The following is a 21,931-nucleotide window of genomic DNA, read 5'->3' as shown; positions in this document are numbered from 1 at the left end:
ATTAACCTCTTTAGGACTGCCCGTGTTATACTACGGTCGGACAGGCGGCTTCTGGGTACAGGGCACACAGGGAGAAGGAACAAATAGATTTAACCACTTCAGCCCCAGAAGGATTTACCCCCTTAATGACCAGGCCCTTTTTTGAGATACAGCACTGCGTCGCTTTAACTCACAAATGCGTGGTCATACGACGCTGTACCCAAACAAAATTTATGTCCTTTTTTTTTCCACAAATAGAACTTTCTTTTGGTGGTATTTGAGCACCTCTGTGGTTTTTATTTTTTGCGCTATAAACAAAAGAAGACTGACAATTTTGAAAAAAAAAGAAAAAAAAAAAAAACACAATATTTTTTACTTTTTGCTATAATAAATATCCCCCCCAAAAAAAAAAAAAAATTCAAAATCGCAATAAGCATATATTGATTGGTTTGCGCAAAAGTTATAGCATCTACAAAATAGGTAAAAGATTTATGGCATTTTTATTATTCATTTTCTTTTTACTAGTAATGGCGGCGATCTGAGGTTTTTAGCAGGACTGCGACATTGCGGCGGACAGATCGGACACTTTTTTGGTACCAGTGACATTTATACAGTGATCAGAGCTAAAAAAAAAAATAGCCACGGATTACTGTATAAATGACAATGGCAGGGAAGGGGTTAACACTAGGGGGCGACGAAGGGGTTAACTGTGTTCCCTGGGTGTGTTGTAACTGTAGGGGGGGGGGGGGCTACCTAGGACATGACAGAGATCACTGTTCCCGATGACTGGGAACAGAAGATCTCTGACATGTCACTAGGCAGAACAGGGAATTGCCTTGTTTACATACCCTTTCTGCCTCTTTACACCACGATCGTTGATCGCCCGCTAACCTCCCTGCACAGACCGACGTACACCTACGGCAGTGTGTGCAAATAATACACACATTACCACTTGTTAGGCACACACTTAACCCCTTGATTACCCTGAGGAGTTAACCCCTTCCCAGCCAGTGTCATTAGTACAGTGACAGTGTATAGTATTATTACTGATTACTGTATTAGTGTCACTGGTGATGTCAGTTAGTCAGCTCCCACCTAATGTCAGTTATGCAGGCCATACATTTCTTTAAAAAATCAGAAAGTTTGTGCATTTTGTAATCCGATGGTACCACCGTTGGTTGCAAAATTCAACCAACCAAGGTTCTAATTTCACCTCATGTTGCTACAGAAAAGAAATTTTGTGGCTCATGCACATTTTTGTTATTGATCATATTTCTCGCACGATTCTCCGATCATTGATTAGCAATTTGTTCGTTTTTCCAGAAATTTCATGCCCCATCACTCAAATTTGATGGCAGCAGGAAAATTGGTCATTGCTGCAGTCCACTAATTTGAACGAAAATTCTTAGTCCCCATACACACTATTAGATTTTCTGCAGATTTTTGTTTTCAGATTTACCAAAACCATATAGTGCAAGGTCCTGCCTGATTGCATACAAATGGAAACTCTTAAAGCGGTGTTCCGCTTAAAAAAAAAAAAAAAATTAAAAGTCAGCAGCTACAAATACTGCAGCTGCTGACTTTTAATAAATCGGATACTTACCAGTCCCAGGGTCCAGCGATGCGGGGGATCGAAGCCCCTCTCATCTCCCCCTCCGCTCAGCGGTGCCGGCATTGTAACTGTGGGCACCCACTGCGCATGTGCGAGCGGCTAAGCGCGCTGTGATTGGCTGCGCAATCATCTGGGACCTGTGACGTGTCCCAGATGATTGACAAGAGGAAGGGGGCAGAGCTGATCTCCCTTCCTGCGCCAAGGGGAAGTGACGTCAAGAGCCCAGACAATGAAGGAGGCAGACTACGAGGGACCCCCTAGCAACAGACATTTAGAGGTGAGTAAAAAAAACATTTTTCTCCAAACGTTTTTTTTTTATGCACATAAATTACATTTTTTTTTTGGGTGGAACTCCACTTTAAGGTTTGATCTCATATTATATGGTTTTGGTAAATCTGAAGACAAGAATCTGCAGAAAATCTAATACTGTGTATGGGGTCTTAGTTACGATTTTCAAAAGAAATTTTTTTGGAATTCGACTCATGTATGGCCGGCTTTAGTATCAGATTGCCTGCCGCACTATCACAGTCCCACTACAAATCATTGATCACTGCCATTACTACTATAAAAAAAAAAAAATACAGTATATATATATATATATATATATATATATATACACACACACACACACACACACACACACACAATAGTTTGTAGACACTATAACTTTCACACAAACCAATCAATATACACTTATTGGGATTTTGTTTTTTCTTTACCAAAGACATTTTGGCCTAAATGAATGAAGACATTTTATTTTTATTTATTTTTTATAGCAGAAAGTAAAAAAAATTGTTGTTTTCAAAATTTTTGGTCTTTTTTCCTTTATATTATAAGAAATAAAAAACCCAGTGGTGATCCTATATCAGGTATGTGACAGTGGGGTAGATTTGCTAAAACTGGGGCACACAGAATCTGGGGCAGCTGTGCACGGTAGCCAATCAGTTTTTAACCTCAGCTTGTTTAATTAAGCTTTGGCAATAAGACCTGGAAGCTGATTGGTCTCTATGCAAAAGTGAGCCTAATTTTGCACTCTCCAGCCTTAGTAAATAAACCCCAGTACTGCCTCTGAGTGGACTGCATTAAACTCCCCAATTACTATAGATGAACTGTTTGCAGCACTGGCTGCTTCCCCTAATGATAAGTCCCATGGATCCGATGGCCTTCCCACGGAGGTGTACTCCAGATGTAGGGGTGTCCTCCTACCCCCACTGTTAAAGACCCTAGGCGAAGCAGCTAAAACAGGGCTCTTGCCTAATTCCATGAACAAGGCCATTGTTGTGGTGATTCCCAAGCTAGGGAAAGATAGACTTCTCCCGGACTCGTACCGTCCAATCTCCTTATTGAACACGGACATTAGGTTACTTGCATGCGTTCTAGCTACTAGACTCTCTAGAGCAGTGATGGCGAACCTTGGCACCCCAGATGTTTTGGAACTTCATTTCCCATGATGCTCATGCATTCAGCAGTGTAGTTGAGCATCATGGGAAATGTAGTTCCAAAACATCTGGGGTGCCAAGGTTCGCCATCACTGCTCTAGAGTGATTGGAAAACTGATTCATCAAGACCAGTTGGGGTTTATTCCTACTAGGTCAACGGCTAATAATATCAGAAGATTGTTCCTTAATTTACAGGTGCCAGTGCATAATCCGGGAGGTAGGGCCATTCTCTCCTTAGACACAGCCAAGGCTTTTGATAGCGTTGAATGGCCCTACCTCTGAGAAGTTCTCTCTCGTTTTGGGTTGGGGGGAGACTTCATCAATTTTGTGCGTGTTCTTTACTCTGATCCTAGGACTAGACTGCGTATCAATAATGTCCTCTCTCCCTCTTTCCCTCTGCACAGGGGCACTTAACAGGGGTGTCCTCTTTTCCCCCTTCTATTTGCCCTCGCTGTGGAACCATTGGCCTTCTCAATCCGCAAGGAACCTGCCATAGTGGGATTTAGCTGTGGTTCGCTCGATAACTAAAGTACGGTAACTAAACTTTTTTAATTGCTCGCAGAAAACTCATTTGTCAGCCATTCTTTCTTTCCAATTCCATCATTGAGTCAACTAATCTTGTTCACAAGCCCATTTAATTTCACCCAGACCTGCTATTTAAAGCGGTTGTATAGTCTTTTTTTTAACTTTTACCTACAGGTAAGCCTATAATAAGGCTTACCTGTAGGTAAAAAAAATATCCCTGTACGGTTTAGGAGATATTCCGCTTGCTATGAGCCGCTGACTGCAGCGGCGCATGCGCACAGGGGATTCTCGGCTGAAGGCCCGGCAACTGCAGGACCTTGCCAGGAAAGAAATCTCCCGCGCGCATGCGCGGGAGTGATGACATCGCGGCTCCAGCCACTCACATCGCTAGAATCGCGATACCCGGAAGACACGCCGAGGCAACATGTCAGCTACCTCGGCGTGGACCAGGTAAGATACCGACGCCTCGTTCTAAGGTAAGTATTTCATAATGAGCTAGTATGCAGTGCATACTAGCTCATTATGCCTTTTGCTTTACAGGGGTAAAAAAAAAAAAAAAAAATTTCAGCGAGTATACAACTGCTTTAAATAGAATCTCAAATGTATTATACAAGTTTCATTTCAAAATGTACAATTTCTCTTGAAGAAAAAACACATTCACAGTTAGAAAATCATTCATTGGAGAAAAATTTACCATCCTGGTTCTTTGAATTTTCTTGCCATCACAGTCGCAAATGAATGTGGATTTACCCCCATTAATCATCACAGAACTGAATGTTCCAAAAATTAATATTTCTGAACTGAAATAGGCTATCTAGACAACATAGTATGACATTCCCTGCAGAGCTCAGTTCAGGTACCTCTCTTGGAAATGGCTGCTTGTACTATAAAACATTCTCAGAAATACTCTCTCCCATTCTCACTGAAACTTTTAACAAACTTCTAGATGGACATTCCTTTCGGCAAGAAACACTAATGGCAATTGTTTGTATGATCCCAAAACCCCTTTCTGATGATACTTCCTGTGTGAATTATCGGCCTATCTCTCTGTTAAACCTCGATATTAAATTATTAGCAAAAATAATAGCAAAACGCCTCAATAGCATTATAGGAAAATTAATACATAGAGATCAAGTAGGCTTCATGCCAAATAGACAGGCAGGCGATAATATACGCAGGGCAGTGTTATTGGCACATATTGCTAAAAAACGGAAAATCCCTTTATGTTTTCTATCTCTCGATATTAAGAGGGCATTTGACACAGTATCCTGGCAATATATGCAATATTCATTACAAAAATGGGGTTTTGGACCCCACTTTTTAACATGGATCAAAGCATTATATAATAAACCCAAAGCCTATATAAAATATGCTGGATACAAATCTGAAGCCTTTAATATCGAAAGAGGTACCCGGCAGGGTTGCCCATTATCTCCCTTATTATTTGCCCTTATACTCGAACCCATGGCCCAATACATCAGAACAAACCAAACTATAACTGGCATTGAAGTAGGAGGTATTACACACAAATTATGTATATTTGCAGACGATATATTACTGTTTCTATCATCACCACAGGTCTCTGGTCCTAACTTAATACCAGCTCTTGATGGATTTGCAGCCCTATCCGGCCTTATGATTAATCCTAAGAAATGCCTAGTGCTTAATATTTCACTCACAAACATGGAATTGATCCCGGCTAGGGCTGCACTCCCATTCACATGGGCAGAAAAATCAATCCCAAATCTTGGAATTCATTTAACAGCATCTCATTCTGACTTATTCTCAACCAATTATCCTCCTGTATTAAGACAGATCACAAATCTAATAAAACAATGGTCGCAACTTCCTTTATCCTGGATAGGGAAGATTAATGCAATCAAAGTGACTATTCTACCCAAATTGCTTTATCTATTCAGAGTCCTCCCTATTCCAATTCCTTCCTATTTTTTGAGAATAGTACAAAAAAGAGCAACTTCGTTTATATGGGGCTCTTCTAAACCACGTATACCTATACACACACTACATCTTCCCAAAAATAAAGGAGGCCTGGGATACCCTAATTTTACTAACTACTACAGAGCAGCACATTTGGCCAGTCTGTCCAAATACCATGCAAAACAGGAAATCCCATTATGGGTATTTATAGAGGCTTCAGAAAATGACCCTCTATTAATATCAAATTTATTATGGCTTGATCCTAAAGACCGCTTTAAAATTCATAATCCCATAACTAAACACTTCTTATCTCTCTGGGATAAACTAAAAACCAAATATCAGTTACAATCTCCACACAATCCTCTCCTTTCTTTTATCAGAAATCCGGCCTTTTATCCGGCATGGATCTACCCAAATTCTTTTAAAGCTTGGACAACATCAGGCATTCAGACACTAAATGACTTCATAGCATCTAAATCATTCCTTTCATTCCCATCGCTTAAAGAAAAATATGATCTACCAAACTCTGAGATATTTAGATATCTCCAAATCAAAAATTTCCAAACACCATTCCTAAAGGGGGATACACCATTATCCCAATTATCCATTTTTGAATCAATCTGTACAAAAGATCCATTTGCTAAAGGTACAATTTCATCACTTTATAATCAATTATATGGAGTAGCAAATCTTAATAGACCCTCTTACGTTCAGAGGTGGGAGGAGGACCTGGGACGAACTTTAGAAGACACAGACTGGTCTAACATATGGCTCACATCTAAGTCATCTTCACCCAACATCTTAGCACTGGAGACAAATTATAAAGTCCTAACTCGCTGGTACCTTGTACCCGCTAGAGTGGCAAAATATTCATCTAATACCTCAGCTCTTTGTTTTCGAGGATGCCCAGAAATAGGCACATATTTACACATATGGTGGACGTGCCCAGTAATCCAAACCTTCTGGAGGGAAGTCTTCGTGATTGCATCTAAAATATTTAAAAAAATAATACAACCAGATCCATATTTAACTTTACTTAATCTAAAACCGGAATGGTTAACACTCTCTCAATTCAAACTTATGATCCAACTAATAACGGCTGCAAAACAAACAGTGGCCAAGGCATGGAAATCTCCTACATTGGTACTAGCAGAAACAATTCACAGAATGAATAATACAATGTCCCATGCTAAGATGGTAGCCATTGATCAAAATCAAATTCCAAAATTTGAAAAACTTTGGCATCCTTGGATAAAACAGCAGTTCCTGTCAAACTTCAATGACTCTGTCCTGTTGCCATGGTAACAGATTAAATGACTTACAGAGACACCTATTCTAAGGCTTCAAAGAGAACTAAAAAGAATAATAAACTGACGAGCGGGACAACCTTGTGGACCATTACCTCTACCTTTCAACCCTTTTTCTTCTTTCTCTTTCCTTTTCTCCACCTTACGATTAAAGCTCATTATCAGAATTTATTTGACCTATATACACTCTACTTGTAAACAATATGTATAGTAGGTATAAATCATTTAAATACCTACAAAAGTAACTAAGGAAATGATATATATCTTTAATTTAGGTTTACGTGAACCCAATGTTTAATATTTGAAATTTCATGATATTTACCTATATAAACCCTACTGTAAAACAATGAGCTTACTTTATAGATCCTTGTAAACTTACTTTATGTATCTATATAACATTGTATACTCAATAAACTTCTTTTGACAAGGAAATGGCTGCTTGAGCTGCAGTCATCAACATGCCCCCTGCGGTGTTCAGTCCCCCCGGCCACTCATCCTACAACTGATACTATGCAGATCACAGTCTCTATTCAATAACATCACACCCAGGAACAAGCAGGCCAACCCTTCCCAAAACAATGGTGTCCAATGTGGACCATTGTCCTGATAAGCAGTCCCACCCAAGTTGGAGTTTCATTGCAATTACTATTATTTATGTTTTTACCTTGCTTTATTTTGATCTCCTAGTCATCATATGTATTGTAGCCTGCAAAACAGCCTTTTAAAGCAGATGAAAAATCTGACTAAACAATATTTAGTTTGCTAAAGCACTAAAGCTAACAAACAATTGCATTTTTTAAGTAAAATACTTGTTCTCAATGGTTTTTTTTTACATACTTTGTTGTATTGCAGTGTTGCTGGCCTCCTACAGCCTCTTTGCAGGCACTTTGTGAGCATGCATTCCAGGGATGGTTGCATAGCATTTCCAGAGTGGGTTTTCTGATGGCAACAATGTTGGACAATGCCCTATTGTTAAAAGTGCTGTTTTTGTTTCTCTTCCTCTTTAGTATATTTCTAGTAATATCTAAACATTTAAAGTAGATATAAATACAATAAATAAAATATCCTTAAAACTTTTTTTGGAAATATGAGTTTTTATTGTCCTTAAAACTTTAACATGGTAATGTAATGACCACTGTTAATTTTGACATCCAATTTATGATTTCGTTTTAGTTATAGTTTTTTTTATTTGACTTTTGATTTAGTTTTAGTTGTATTTTAGTCATCTGAATTGTTTTAGTTTTAGTCGTATTTTGGTCAACTAAAATCTCTAGTAAATTTTAGTCGACTAAAATCTAATGGGTTTAGTTACATTTTAATGCATTATTTAAGCATTTTGAACATGCACTACAGACACAGATTTATTGCGATATATAACATCTTTATAAATAAAGTTTTCATAAACAAACAAAAATATTGTGTTTTGACAAACAGAAGTATATATATATATATATATATATATATATATATATATATATATATAAACAAAAAACACTGTAAACTCTATTGGCTGTAACACCATTGCACATCATACCTGAATATATTACCAACATTAAATATCAGGAATAAAAAATAAATAAGAAAAGCCTTTTTTTCCCCCCGTTTTAGCAGCTTAGTAGATGCCCCATACTTATTCTTATGTGGTAGTGCAGTGTTTATTTTGATGTCAAATTTCAAAATTAGTTTTAGTCATAGTCTTGACTAAAATACCATTTTAGTTTTAGTCGTATTTTAGTCATCTCAATTGTTTTAGTTTTGGTCAAAGTTTAGTAGACTAAAATAGTATTAATTTAGTCCACGAAAATATTTTAGTCAACCAAATTAACACTGCTTCAAGCGTAGCTATTATTACAACTAAAATGTATCTCTTGTCTTAGGCCAGCCATAGATGGTGCAAATTTCTTTTTCTGCAATCACGGGTTGCAGGAAAGAAATTTGCATGATTCCACCCATCAACACAGACAGTTCTGACAGGGGAATCTCTCCTGCCAAGCAATTGTCTGCCCCTGGTGGGGGGACTGTCCCCACCGGGGGAAGACAATGATTGTTTACTAGTGGCTATAGCAGCCACTAGTAATAATCACAAGTGAATCTGGGAGGTTCATTGTACTCAAGTTGATCGATCGATCGACATGGTACATTTAGCCTGCCAACACACGGTTCAAGATTCGAACTGTCTATGGCCGGCCTTAGTGACCAATGTCACCTGAACCAAAAATGAAAATTTTACAATTGTTTCTGGAATGGTATGGAAGATAAAAAAAAAACATCTATTCTGGTCACACCCCTCTAGGAGGGGATTTCCCTTCACTAGTCTATTTTTCATTGGTTGTCCCTGGAATAGGAAACTGAAAATCTCCACAATGGGTCACAGGTAGCAAAAAAAAAAAAGACACATGGTTAGAGGTTCTAACCATTTCACACTCTATTGAATTTTTATTTTTTTTTTAAATGGCTATAGATACACTAAGGTGCCATAGAATGCAATGAGAGGGCAGTTGGATGTACAATTCCAGTCTAATCTCCAGCATGTCCAGTAAATGTTCAGCTTGGCCGGACATTTGCATTTAGTCTGTACATAGTGGGGGTAAAACAATTGTTGGAGAAGGCTGTCTAACCTCTTTAATCATTGTTTTTCCAGTAGCTGACAACTAGCTGGGTTGTTAAGGGTCCATTCACATGGGTGGTCTGCCCGGCGGACTCTGCTTTGCTCAGCAGGGGAACGTCCGAGACGGACCTATCAGAGCCTCTATGGGGAGATCAGATGAAAAGGGACCGCCTGTCCATTTTCATCTGATGCACCAGACGGATGGGAAATAGGGTCACTATCCATCTGGATTTCACAGATAGGATCAGATAGCAGCGGGTGTCAGCGGACATGTCACCACTGACATCCGCCGCTCCATAGGAGTGAATGAAGCGTCCGATCAGGTCCGCCTGAAAAACTAACAGGCGGACCTGATCAGAAAGCCCATGTGAAAGGGGCCTAGGGAACTTAAGCTGGCCATAGATAAATCAAAACTCATCCAGCCAGCCGAACTTCGATCCATGTGTGGTCGTTTCCGCTCAACAGAAGTCGATCTTTAGGAATGGGCTTGTTGGAAAGCAGCAGCTTCAGTCACTGACCAGTGTATTCTGACAAATGAGGAGTCCCACTTTCAGAATACAATGGCACAGCGTGGAATATTCTTCCATCCACCTCACCTGTGTGTATGGGGGAATTTGGTAGAGGCACCTACGGCCAGCCTTATTGTTGGCCAAACTGGGATACTGCTATCTCATGTCTTTGTTTACTGAGCAATCCAATTCATGTTACCAACAACGATATGAGATGTGGGCCATTCTACAGTATTTAACTCAGAGAATTACAATTTGTCAAACACATGTCACGATTAGGTCAATTTTGTAAAATTGGCCAGTCAAAATGTAAATCTGATTGTACAAGCTCCTTTAGGTCGTTCAACAACCATGGTCTGCCTAAACAATTGCTGTCTTCCTCATCCTACTCTGCTTATCAGGTTTATTAGCAACTTTGCCTCATACTGGCATATCTCCTCCATGCCTCCTCCTCCAATGCTCCTTTGAATTGAAGGATCTGACTCTTTTTTTTCCCAGCCTATCATCACCATAGGCACCTTCCTCCCTTCATTCACCTACTGGCTATTGGACTACAATCCTTACCTTGGCTACACAGGATCACCAGTCATCCCCCAGGGGCTATACACAGATGTGATGTCTTCTTCTTCCAGTCAGGAATCCCCACCTGCACCAAATACCTCAGCAACCTTTTTGCACGACACCACATCTGTGCATAGCTAAACGGTGTCCGAACGTCCAGCAATATCGGTGTTCATGTTGTCATGGGTCTGTTTGGAGTCCACACCTTACGCACGCTGTGAAGTGACTACCAGTGTCTGTGTGAAGTTGTAGAACAATTTGGGTCAGCAGGAACATACACTGTCTTTATACCTGTTTGATACCATATAAAATTCTTAATTATAGATTAGTATGATCCTTCTGTTACCAATACGAACCTCTACACCTCGCTGGTGTCTTTACCAAGATTTTTTTGCAAAAAAAAAAAAAAAAACAACGTTTTCCTATGAGAGCTGTCTTAAAGCAATTGTAAAGTCAGGAGGTTTTTTATCTTCATGTATCTATGCATGAAGATAAAAAACCTTCTGTGTGCAGCAGCCCTCCCACCCCAAATAATTACCTGAGCCCCATCTCTATCCAGTAGTGTTCACAAATGCTTTGGCCATTCAGGACTATCCCTCTGATTGGCTGAGACAGCAGCAGCGCCATTGGCTCCCACTGCTGTCAAACTCAGCCAGTCAGGAGAGAAGGGGAGGGGGCCGGGCCAAACCGCAGCCCCATGTCTGAATGGATACATGGAGCTGCAGCTCGGCTGCCCCCACAGCAAGGTGCTTGCTGTGGGGGCACTCAACAGGAGGGAGGGGCCAGGAGAGGCAAAGAGGGACCCGAGGAGGATCCAGGCTACTCTGTGCAAAACCAGTGCACAGAGCAGGTAAGTAGAACAGGTTAGTAATTTTAATAGAAAGGAAAAAAAAGACTTTACAATTGCTTTAACTTGTATGGCTTGTGTCAGTACAACTTTGGTCTACCTTCTGCCTGATTTCAGCACAAAGAATTGAATGGAAGTCACATCCAAGTCAGATCCTCAGCTTAATCAATAGGATTTGAATCCAACTTTACAGGAAGATCACACAGGCATTCCCTGACGTTGCTTGAAAGTGGCATTACTTTGAGGTCATGGCAGTGTGAACCGAGCCTAAAACACTTCCTGAGGCTAGGCGGTCACAGACCCCCCTTTGGGCTTGAGTCCTTACATAGCCTGGCCTCACAGTGCAAGCAAGCATAGAAGGCCAGCATGCGTGTCATGCTGAAGTGCCTGCCGCCGCCAACACTGGCCAAAAAAGGGGAGGGGGAGACACCTGAAAAGTTGTGTATTCTTCATATTTTTTTTTTTTTTAAAAAGGAGCAAGTTACTTAGCAGATATTTATTAAAGTGAAGTTCCACACAAAAGTGGAAGCTCCGCTTATCTGCTTCTCTCCCCCTTCCGGTGCCATATTTGGCACCTTACGGGGGGGGGGGGGGGGGGCGCACAGCAGTGCAACCTATGTCATTTATGGCCAGTCCTTCTTCCCCCGCTGCCTTCTGGGAGACACACAGGTCCCAGAAGACAGCAGGATCATTCAGAAAGCGCAGTGCGACTCACACATGCACAGAAGGAAATAAGGGAAACAAAGTGAAGTCTTGCCCTAGTAGGGATGCCGGCACCTGCACCCAAAGCCAATGGGCAGTGTTGGCTTTGGGTGCCAACATCACAGGCTCCCTGGACAGGAAAGTGCCTTTATATTAAAAGTCAGCAGCTACAGTATTTGTAGCTGTTGACTTTTTTTTCTTTTAAACAGGCTTGAACTCCTCTTTAAAGGAGACTAATGTGTGGCCATCTTTATAGCGTGGGTTAAACAAAAAAAGACCACTCTAATGCTCCAGACGGCAAATGCTGGTCAGGATGTAAGTAAGACTCATTAGGTGAAACTTAGACCACAGGATGCAAAATGCATTTCTCCCAGCCCACTCTGGTTTGGGCCTCTCTAGGTATAGAAACAGATCTGTCCTAGCATGGTATGTTTGTACTTCTTTGTTTAGCCCACAAGATACAGGATGCTGTGCAAACACAGAATGTGTCTATAGTCAGATTACAACTGCCACTCCAGAGTTTGAATGACAGCGACTACTGGCAAGTAACATGCTGTCTGCAGAACTGCAATGTTGAGTATCTTTTGCAATCTTTACCCCCACATCAGCAGCAGAAATAGGGAACAGATATTAAAAAAAAAAAAAGTTACATTGTTTGCATTAAGTCTAAGGCCTCTTTCACACGAGGGATCCGTATGTCCGTTTTTCATCCTTCCGTTTTTGGATGAAAAACCGACATACATGTATCCCTATGGAGCGTCGGATGTCAGCGGTGACATGTCCGCTGACATCTGACCCACTCCGATCCGAAAAGTGTAACGGAGGAAAAAACCTACTTTTCCATCCATTTTTGGATCGGATGACGACAGATACTACAGTCCGTCATCATCCGATCCCCCATAGGGGAGAGCAGCGCTCTGACAGGTCAGTCGCTGCACAGTGTGCAGCGATGGACCTGTCGTCTTCCTGCTCAGCTGGGATCGGCGGAGCGATCCCCGCTGAGCAAGCGGGTGTTCACGGGGCGGATCATCACTGATCCACCCCGTGTGAAAGAGCCCTAAGGCCCCTTTCACACTGGGGCAGTGGGTGTGTCGGTGGTAAAAGGCCACTATTTTTAGCGCTAGCGGCTGAGAAAGGGTTAAAACCACTGCAAAGTGCTGCTGCGTCAGTGCTATTCCGGCGGTATAGCCACGCTGCCCCATTGATTTCAATTGGCAGGAGCGGTGTAGACACTGCTCCAAAGATGCTGCTAGCAGGACTTTTTTTTTAGTGTACTGCCAGTGCACCACTGCAGTGTGAAAGCCCTGGGAGCTTTCACATCAGAGAGAGACAGCAGCGGCTCTTTGCAGGCACTAATTTTAGCGTTATAGCGCCCCACTGTGAAAGGGGTCTAAGATAAGGCTGATAGCAGCAGAGATGACAATAGTGCATGACTTCCCACCTGTTACATTGGGGTTGATTTACTAAAACTGGAGTGCACAAAATCTGGTGCAGCTCTGCATAGAAACCAATCAGCTTCCAGGTTTCTCTGTCAAAGCTTAATTGAACAAGCTGAAGTTAGAAGCTGATTAGCTACCATGCACAGCTACACTCCAGTATGTCTAAATTTAGCTATAGAAAACACAGGTGGTTTACCAATATCTGCTTTTTCATTTGTTTGGTTAGCAAGCTCGAGCAGAAACAGGCAGACCATTAACACACTACTGCTTTAGACAAACTAGTAAGCAGAAACAGCCCCCTTCAGGGCTATTCATGCCCTGACCAAGAAAGTTATCCAAGTCTAGACATGGAGAGGCAGGTTTTAGGACCTGCTGACCAACACCCATGACTTGACAACCTTTCCCTTGTTATACAGTACAAATCTTGGGGACAGAAGAGCATAGCTACCATAACTGAGGCTACAGAGGAGTTTGATTGTATGGACTGAAGTACCACCCTGTAAGAAGACCCTCTGGCTTTAGCCTAGTAACATACATACCAGGTTTATTCCAAGCATGCTTAAATCAACTCTGATAGAAGTCTATTCCAAGCATCAACTACTCTTTCAGGAAAATACTTAGGATTTGTTTCAAACTTTCCTCCTGCAAGTTCAAGGCCATGTCCTTGGCTTAATAATGAAAATCCTGCCCTCCTGAATCTTGTTCACATATTTAAAAGGTTTCAATTTTGTCTCCCTTTTCCTCAGGGAGGTATATATTAAGTTACAAGTCTGTTTTTATCCCTCAGCCCTTTCACTTTTTTTGCAGTCAGGCCAGGGATCAATTATCATACCTAGCAAGAAGACCAACAAAAGGCCAAATTGGATCTACAGCTTCAAAAGGACCTACAACAAGGTCACTATTCATGTAATACATAAATCTGTAGTGGCAGATCTCACGCAAACAACCAAGGGAGGTAGCAAGTTAACAGAAGGTAGAACACAAGCTCTATATGCATTTGACAGCAGGGAGAGAAACACCCAAATATGGATCTCAGTTTTACAATTGATCACTGGTGAAGTGTTAGGCCCCCTTTCACATCAGTGGAGCAATCAGGTCTGCCTGTACACTTCAGGTGGACCCAATCAGACCATCCATTGTTCTCTATAGGACAGTGGACAGATCCCGCTGAGGGGGGATATGAGCTTACTCTGAAAGGGGCCTTACTCTTGCAAGACTAGTGCAGCTCTATGGCCATCAGTTCTCCCTATTTGCCTAAACCAGGTAAGTTTATAGCAAGTCCTTTCTTAAAGCAAAAGACCTCAGTTGTTTTAAGAGGGATAACAAAAAGGACACAGACACTAAAGTGCAAAATTTGAGAATGTTTATTGAATGCCATAAAACCAGAGATAAAAAATAGACTGTGCCAATATGCAATCCCAACCCAAAAAAGGTAGATTGTTAAAAATACAGAAGAAAAAGGTGATTACTTACAGCTTATCAAATGAAAATTGCAAATATTCATCACTAGGGAGTGGTGAAGCAAGTGACCTTTAGCACAAGTTATTGACCAGGTTAGACAATCATGTGTTTTTACACCCAATTTAATTAAAAAAAAAAAAAAATAAAATAAACAGACTGAATACAAACCCATCACATGCAGAGAAAGGAGGCATTTTGTGGCTTTAATAAATAGTGACCAAGCTACAAAGATCTACATTCACTGCAAAAAGCAACAGGTCCACATAGTCCTTGTAAGTTGCACATAGGCTAATGAACAGCTTATATACAATATAAAACTTAGAGGTTTATAACTTTTTTAAATTCACACATTTCCCAAATGGAAAAAAATATGTGCATCCTGAGTGAAAGTTGTGAGAATCTTGTGTGAAGACATTTATAATTAAACCCCCTCAGTGTTATGTTGGAAGGTAGGCCCTCATTCAGTTAACTGGCTTGTTGTTAAGTGGCCAAGTCTTAAGAGTACAAGTAGAAGCCTAGGACAACCACATCAGTAGACAAGCATTCCATCTAATCTACCCTTACAGCTGAAAGAATGGAGTTTCCCCTCTTGATCCACAAAAGGGGAGGACATACAATGCAGTACTCTTGTTCAGTGGACCAGCACTTTCATAGTTCTAAACACCAATCTGGCCCATTTCACCAATACACGCTTTGAAGAAGGCATTTGCCATGTTCGGTCTCCTTGTGCAATGCATAGTTTTTGCCTTCGTTGTTGTCCCAGTATTCCTTGCCCTGGCACCAGAAGCAGATACAGAACTCTGCACGTTGGGTGCCTGGTGCCAGCGGAAGCCTGAAAGAAAACATATCAGTCTCCTGTCCACCATACGGATCACGGAGATAAGAGCATAGAAGGTCATAGTGGCTTTGCCAATTGTCGTAGCTCACTCTAAGAGTCACCCGTTTCTCATAGCCAAGGTTACGAACTCTTATAGTTCCTGCCACCACAGCCCCCTGGACCGCGCACTGCTCCAGGCATACCTGCTGCTTGTTAAGTTTAGCGCGAAAGCCATTGTAGTCATGAGCAGGAGGCTGAAAATGCAGTGTGTATGTTGAGGTGGAGAAAGGACGCAAGACTCGCAAGGAAGCCATTGCAAGTACCAGGGGATCCTCATCAAAGAATGGGCGCGAGAAATGGCGAACGGTAGCAAGAGCTAGTCCAAGCGCATCAGCAAAGACTACACCCTTCTTACGGGGGTCAGGAGGACGAGGAAATTGAACCAGGCATGGTCGAAGTGTTCCTTTAGATGGACGCCGCAACTGTAGTGGAGGAGGTGGACTGAGACACAGACACATGGAGAAATCGCCAGGCATGGTGCATACAGAAGTAAAATTAGCCTAAGAGAAAAACCAAAAAGTGTGAAGCATTAGTTCAAACTTTCAAATGCATTCACCATAGCTACATCTAAATACATTCCCCATTGTTTTAAAGTGGAAGTAAACCCATAGATAAAAAAAAAAAAAAAAAAAAAAAAAGAAAAAAAAAAAATCAGTGCCAGAAATGTAACTCACACCACCCAATGGCTGGTGTCATAACTGATCACATGTTCTGCATCATGGCAGTTGAAGATTAAACAGAGGTTAAGATGGCAGTGGCCTTGACTGAAAATGATAGGAGGGTTTACTTACACTTTAGGGCAACTCTTGTAAAAGTCCATCCTAGAACAGTTGTTCCTAAAAAGAACTAAATCAGGGATATGCAATTAGCAGACCTCCAGCTGTTGCAAAACTACAAGTCCCATGAGGCATAGCAATACTGACAGCCACAAGCATGACACCCAGAGGCAGAGGCATGATGGGACTTGTAGTTTTGCAACAGCTGGAGGTCCGCTAATTGCTTACCCCTGAACTAAATGCTCATCTCTTACCACCCCCCAACACCAAACTACTCCAACGAGGGAACAATCCTCTACTGATGTCTCTGCAGAAATTACACATGCTTTGGCTCTTCTCTCCGGTCACCTTAAGTGGGTACTACCTGCTGACCATGAACTGGGCTGCACCACAACCTCATGTGATGGGCACAGTTGCAGCACAGCATTTACATTAAACAATTTGTGAGAAGGAGATACTGCCACATCACCACCTGGCACACATTTCTAAAAATAAATCTTTTCAGGTGTTGCAATGACAGCAACCTGTGTAAATATAGACTAAAACCAGTTTTACACACCAAATCCTCCGCTTTAACAAACCCCCCCCCCCCCCCCAAAACTGATTTTTCTGGTCACCTTAGACATAAAACCAGCAGTTTAACCCCCAGTGCAGGCACAGCCCCACCACAAGGACAGACCTCTTAAAGTGTTACTAAACCCACAACAGTAAAATCAGTCTGAATATGCAGCAAAGAATGCTTGTTATTCTCACTGTGGAACCTAAGGGGTTAATCCTATGCATCGTGTATAAAGGCTGTTTGATCCTGTCGGATCCTCTTCTTTCACCGTCTCCAAAAAATAACCTGATATTTACAGAGCCAGGGGACAGGCTGCACATGCTCAGTTTGATGTGCATTGCTAGAGAGTTTTTTGGGAGGGTGCATGTGATCAACACAGGCCCAATCAGCACTGTCCGGACAGGATCAGTGCAGTATGAAAACTCCTCCTACAAGGTTTACTAGGAACTGATAGAATTCACAAGACTGCTATATACTGCTGATGAGAAAGGGTATCCGTTTAAATGTACTAAAATCATTGCATTTCCATGTTCTGTGTACTGTGGGAGACCAGATAAAGCAAATGCAGGGTCCTGGGTTTAGTAACACTTTAAAGTGATACTAAAGTCTGTTTGTTTTTTTTTTTTTTTATTACCAAAATATGTTAGTTATTCTTACCTGCTCTGATCTTCTTAGGTCCCTCTTTGGCGCTCCTGGCTCCTCCCTCCTGCTGGGTGCCCCCACAGCAAGCAGCTTGCTGCAGGGGCACCCAAGCAGGCACTCCTGACCCAGGGCTGTGTCCATTCACAGAGCTGCAATTTGGCCCTGCCCACTCCATCTCCTGCCGCTGTCAATCACAGCCAGTGAGCCAATGGCTTCCACTGCTGCCAGAAGCCAATCAGGAGTGCGAGTCCCCAGAGAGGCAAGACTCTCCTGGGACAAGGGGAGGTACAGGTAATTAGGGGAGGTACAGGTAATGGGGGGGGGAAGCTGCTGCACACAGGTTTTTTTTTTACCTGCATGCACAGAACGCATGCAGGTAAAACTGTTGTACCTTTAAAAAAAAAAAGAAAAAAAAAAAGTTTCCTTGCAATGAGTTATAACATTGTGCTGTCCAGCTGAGGTTCATTACTACACAACTCGGCAGACAGGTCACAAGGAGAGAGCCGCACCATTGTCTAAGGCAAGCCACAGATTATACAGTTTTCTTTCCTACCATCACAGGTGAAAGGAAAGAAAAGCTTAATTCCCCCCCCCCCCCATCACAGTCAGTGTTGATTGGGGGGGGGGGGGTGAATAGCTCACACAGCACTATTTTCTGCCAGCAGAACTGAGATCACTGCTAATCACAGCCACTGGCAGTGATCACATGAAAAAGATTCTGATAGGCTGGTTCACCAAAGCAGATCAACTTGTACAACCAGCTTCCCATAGATTGAACCTCAGCCGGTCCCTGCTGAACTGGTCAGGATCCAATCTATCTATGGCCAGCTATAGAGCTGCATCCAATTGATTTAAAGAGGAACTTCACATTTCTTTTTTCTCTCCCCCCTTTTATCTGTACAACTGATTGTCCTCAAAACACACATGGCCAGAGAGTCCAGCGCTGTCCAATAAAACTGGCCACTCCACCACCCTACACCGGGTCCCAAACCACCAACCTCTATGCTAATGTCATCAGGGGAACTCTTTAGGGGTTCTCAGTGAGCCCTCTGATATATCACTGTATACAGAACACCTGAGATCAGCCAGCACATGCACAGCACACCACCCAGGGATGGGAGCTTCAGGAACTGATATGTGGGGCCCGGCCCGCCCCCCTTCTCACCAGGAAGCGTGAAAAAAAATAAATAAATTATAATTAATATAAAAACAGACCCCCCCCCAAATATCAATGTACAGAGGGGGTAGAAGCTGAGAGTCCTATAGTCTCCAGAGAAGTATTATATAATGGGAGGGCAATGGAGAGGATTCATCCCCCGGAATGGACTCTGCACAGTTCTAACACCCCCCAGGCTGATCTCCACCAACGCTCTCCATACACCCCCCGGGCACAGCAGGTTCATCTCTCACCTAATGAAGAGGCTCGGAGTTCCCGGATCCCAATGGACGGATGATGGGTGTGATGAGTGGAGCGAGAGGAACACCGGGGGAGATGTAGCTGACAATCGGGGGTCCTGATATCAGAGCGAGATCCGCCCTCCTTCCTCTCCCACCGGCGTCCTGCGCCCACTGACCTCCAGCAGACCGGAGCGCCACTATAGCCTCTCTTACTGACATGTGATCACACCGGGACAAGCCAATCGCAGAGCGCTCTAATTATAGGAGAGCCAACCAGCTACGGAGGGGCGGGGTCAGGCGGGATCTTTTACAAACCATGCAACTGTCCACCTGAGTGCCAGCAAAGATTAGACGGCGAGGGGGACGTCATCACAGGGGAGGGGGGTCACGTGTCCTCGGGGGGGGGGGGAGCCCTGCAGAGATAGAGAGCCACAGAAATAGAATACAACTTTTTGACGTGATAATGAGGGACGCCGATTAGCAAAAGTATGTAGGGATAGGACACACCCCCTGCCACGCCCCCTTAAAAGGAGAATTTTACTAAAAAAATGATTCTTTAAATCTGCAAGTGCTTTTTTTTTTTTTAACCACTGCTATTACTTTATTTTAGCTATTGGAACACTTGCAGCAAATTGGAAATCAGATGAAAGGTTTTGCACTGGGAAACACTGATAGATAAGTAGTGTATTTTATATACAACTACATACCTCCCAACTTTTTGAGATGGGAATGAGGGACACCTATCAGCAAAAGTATTCAGGCATAGGACACACCCTCCTACCACGCCCCCTTAAGGAGAATTGTAAAAAAAAAGTGCTTTTGGAATTTATAAATTCAGCAATTTAGAAATTGGATGAAAAGTTTAGCACTGGAAAACACTTTTTGATAGATAAAAAGTACATTTTATATACATCTATATAGATCATATTGTTCTGAATGAGGGACAGTCCCTCGAAATCAGGGACAGTTGGGAGCTATGCAGAGTTCCAGTGTGCAGTGGAGTCCTACACTGTATTGATACAGAGCCATAGAATACACAGAGCTACAGTGTGCACACTCCTACAGTATACTGAGTGACAACATTCACAAACCTACACTACACTCCAATATACAGAGCTGCAGCATATATTGCTATAGTATGTAGAGCTTAAGTATATAGAGCCAATCAGAAGCCCCCCTTCCCATCAGAGGTCCCCCCATCACATCAGAGGTCCCCTTGTCACATCAGAGGTCACTCCATCACATCAGAGGTCCCCCCATCATATCAGAGGTCCCCCATCACATCAGAGGTCCCCCATCACATCAGAGGTCCCCTCATCCACATCAGAGGCCCCCCCATCACATCAGAGGCCCCCCCATCACATCAGAGGTTCCCCATCACATCAGAGGTCCCCCCATCATATCAGAGATCCCCCATCACATCAGAGGTCCCCCATCACATCAGAGGTCCCCTCATCACATCAGAGGTCCCCCATCACATCAGAGGTCCCCTCATCCACATCAGAGGCCCCCCCATCACATCAGAGGCCCCCCATCACATCAGAGGTTCCCCATCACATCAGAGGTCACATCAGAGATCCCCCATCACATCAGAGGTCCCCCCATCATATCAGAGATCCCCCATCACATCAGCGGTCCCCCATCACATCAGAGGTCCCCTCATCACATCAGAGGTCCCCCATCACATCAGAGGTCCCCTCATCACATCAGAGGTCCCCCATCACATCAGAGGTCCCCTCATCACATCAGAGGCCCCCCCATCACATCAGAGGTCCCCCCATCACATCAGAGGTCCCCCCATCACATCAGAGGTCCCCCCATCACATCAGACACCCCCCCCATCACATCAGAGGTCACATCAGAGATCCCCCATCACATCAGAGGTCCCCTTGTCACATCAGACATCCCCCCCATCACATCAGAGGTCCCCTCACCACATCAGAGGTCCACCATCACATCAAAGGTCCCCCCTCTATCACATCAGAGGTCCCTTGGTCACACCAGGGGTCCCTCATCACATCAAAGGTCCACCATCACTCCAAAGATCACCCCATCACATTGGAGGTCCCCCATAACATCAGAGATCTCCTGAACACATCAGAAGTCCACCATCACATCAGAGATCCCTCCATCACATCAGAGGTCCCCTCATCACATTAGAGGTCCACCATTACATCAGAAGTCCACCATCGCATCAGAGGTCCCCTCATCACATCAGAGGTCCCCCATCACATCAGTGATCTCCCCATTACATCACAGATCTCCCCATCACATCAGAGGTCCCCTCATCACATCAGAGGTCCCCTCATCACATCAGAGGTCCCCCATCACATCAGAGGTCCCCCATCACATCAGAGGTCCCCTCATCCACATCAGAGGCCCCCCCATCACATCAGAGGCCCCCCATCACATCAGAGGTTCCCCATCACATCAGAGGTCACATCAGAGATCCCCCATCACATCAGAGGTCCCCCCATCATATCAGAGATCCCCCATCACATCAGCGGTCCCCCATCACATCAGAGGTCCCCTCATCACATCAGAGGTCCCCCATCACATCAGAGGTCCCCTCATCACATCAGAGGTCCCCCATCACATCAGAGGTCCCCTCATCACATCAGAGGCCCCCCCATCACATCAGAGGTCCCCCCATCACATCAGAGGTCCCCCCATCACATCAGACACCCCCCCCATCACATCAGAGGTCACATCAGAGATCCCCCATCACATCAGAGGTCCCCTTGTCACATCA

General features: G+C 43.2%; 1 protein-coding gene across 1 annotated transcript; it reads right to left on the bottom strand.

The window, feature by feature from the left end:
• Positions 1–14,816: 14,816 nt before the first annotated feature.
• On the bottom strand, positions 14,817–19,410 carry LOC141133140 (protein phosphatase 1 regulatory subunit 3C-like). The gene is made up of 2 exons (XM_073622310.1): positions 19,192–19,410; positions 14,817–16,304 (listed from the first exon to the last, which is right to left on the bottom strand). The coding sequence occupies exon 2, from the start codon at positions 16,278–16,280 to the stop codon at positions 15,606–15,608; it is 675 nt and encodes a 224-aa protein (XP_073478411.1). The 5' UTR covers positions 16,281–16,304; positions 19,192–19,410; the 3' UTR covers positions 14,817–15,605.
• Positions 19,411–21,931: the final 2,521 nt, after the last annotated feature.

This window comes from Aquarana catesbeiana, linkage group LG03 (genome assembly GCF_042186555.1).
Source record: "Aquarana catesbeiana isolate 2022-GZ linkage group LG03, ASM4218655v1, whole genome shotgun sequence".
Classification (NCBI taxonomy): domain Eukaryota; kingdom Metazoa; phylum Chordata; class Amphibia; order Anura; family Ranidae; genus Aquarana; species Aquarana catesbeiana.
Note: the sequence above shows the minus strand (reverse complement) of the source record. Positions and strands in the feature narration are given on the sequence as shown.

Coding starts and splice junctions, on each gene's coding strand:
- LOC141133140 (XM_073622310.1), bottom strand. CDS start 16,280: ATGCCTGGCGATTTCTCCATGTGTCTGTGTCTCAGTCCACCTCCTCCA.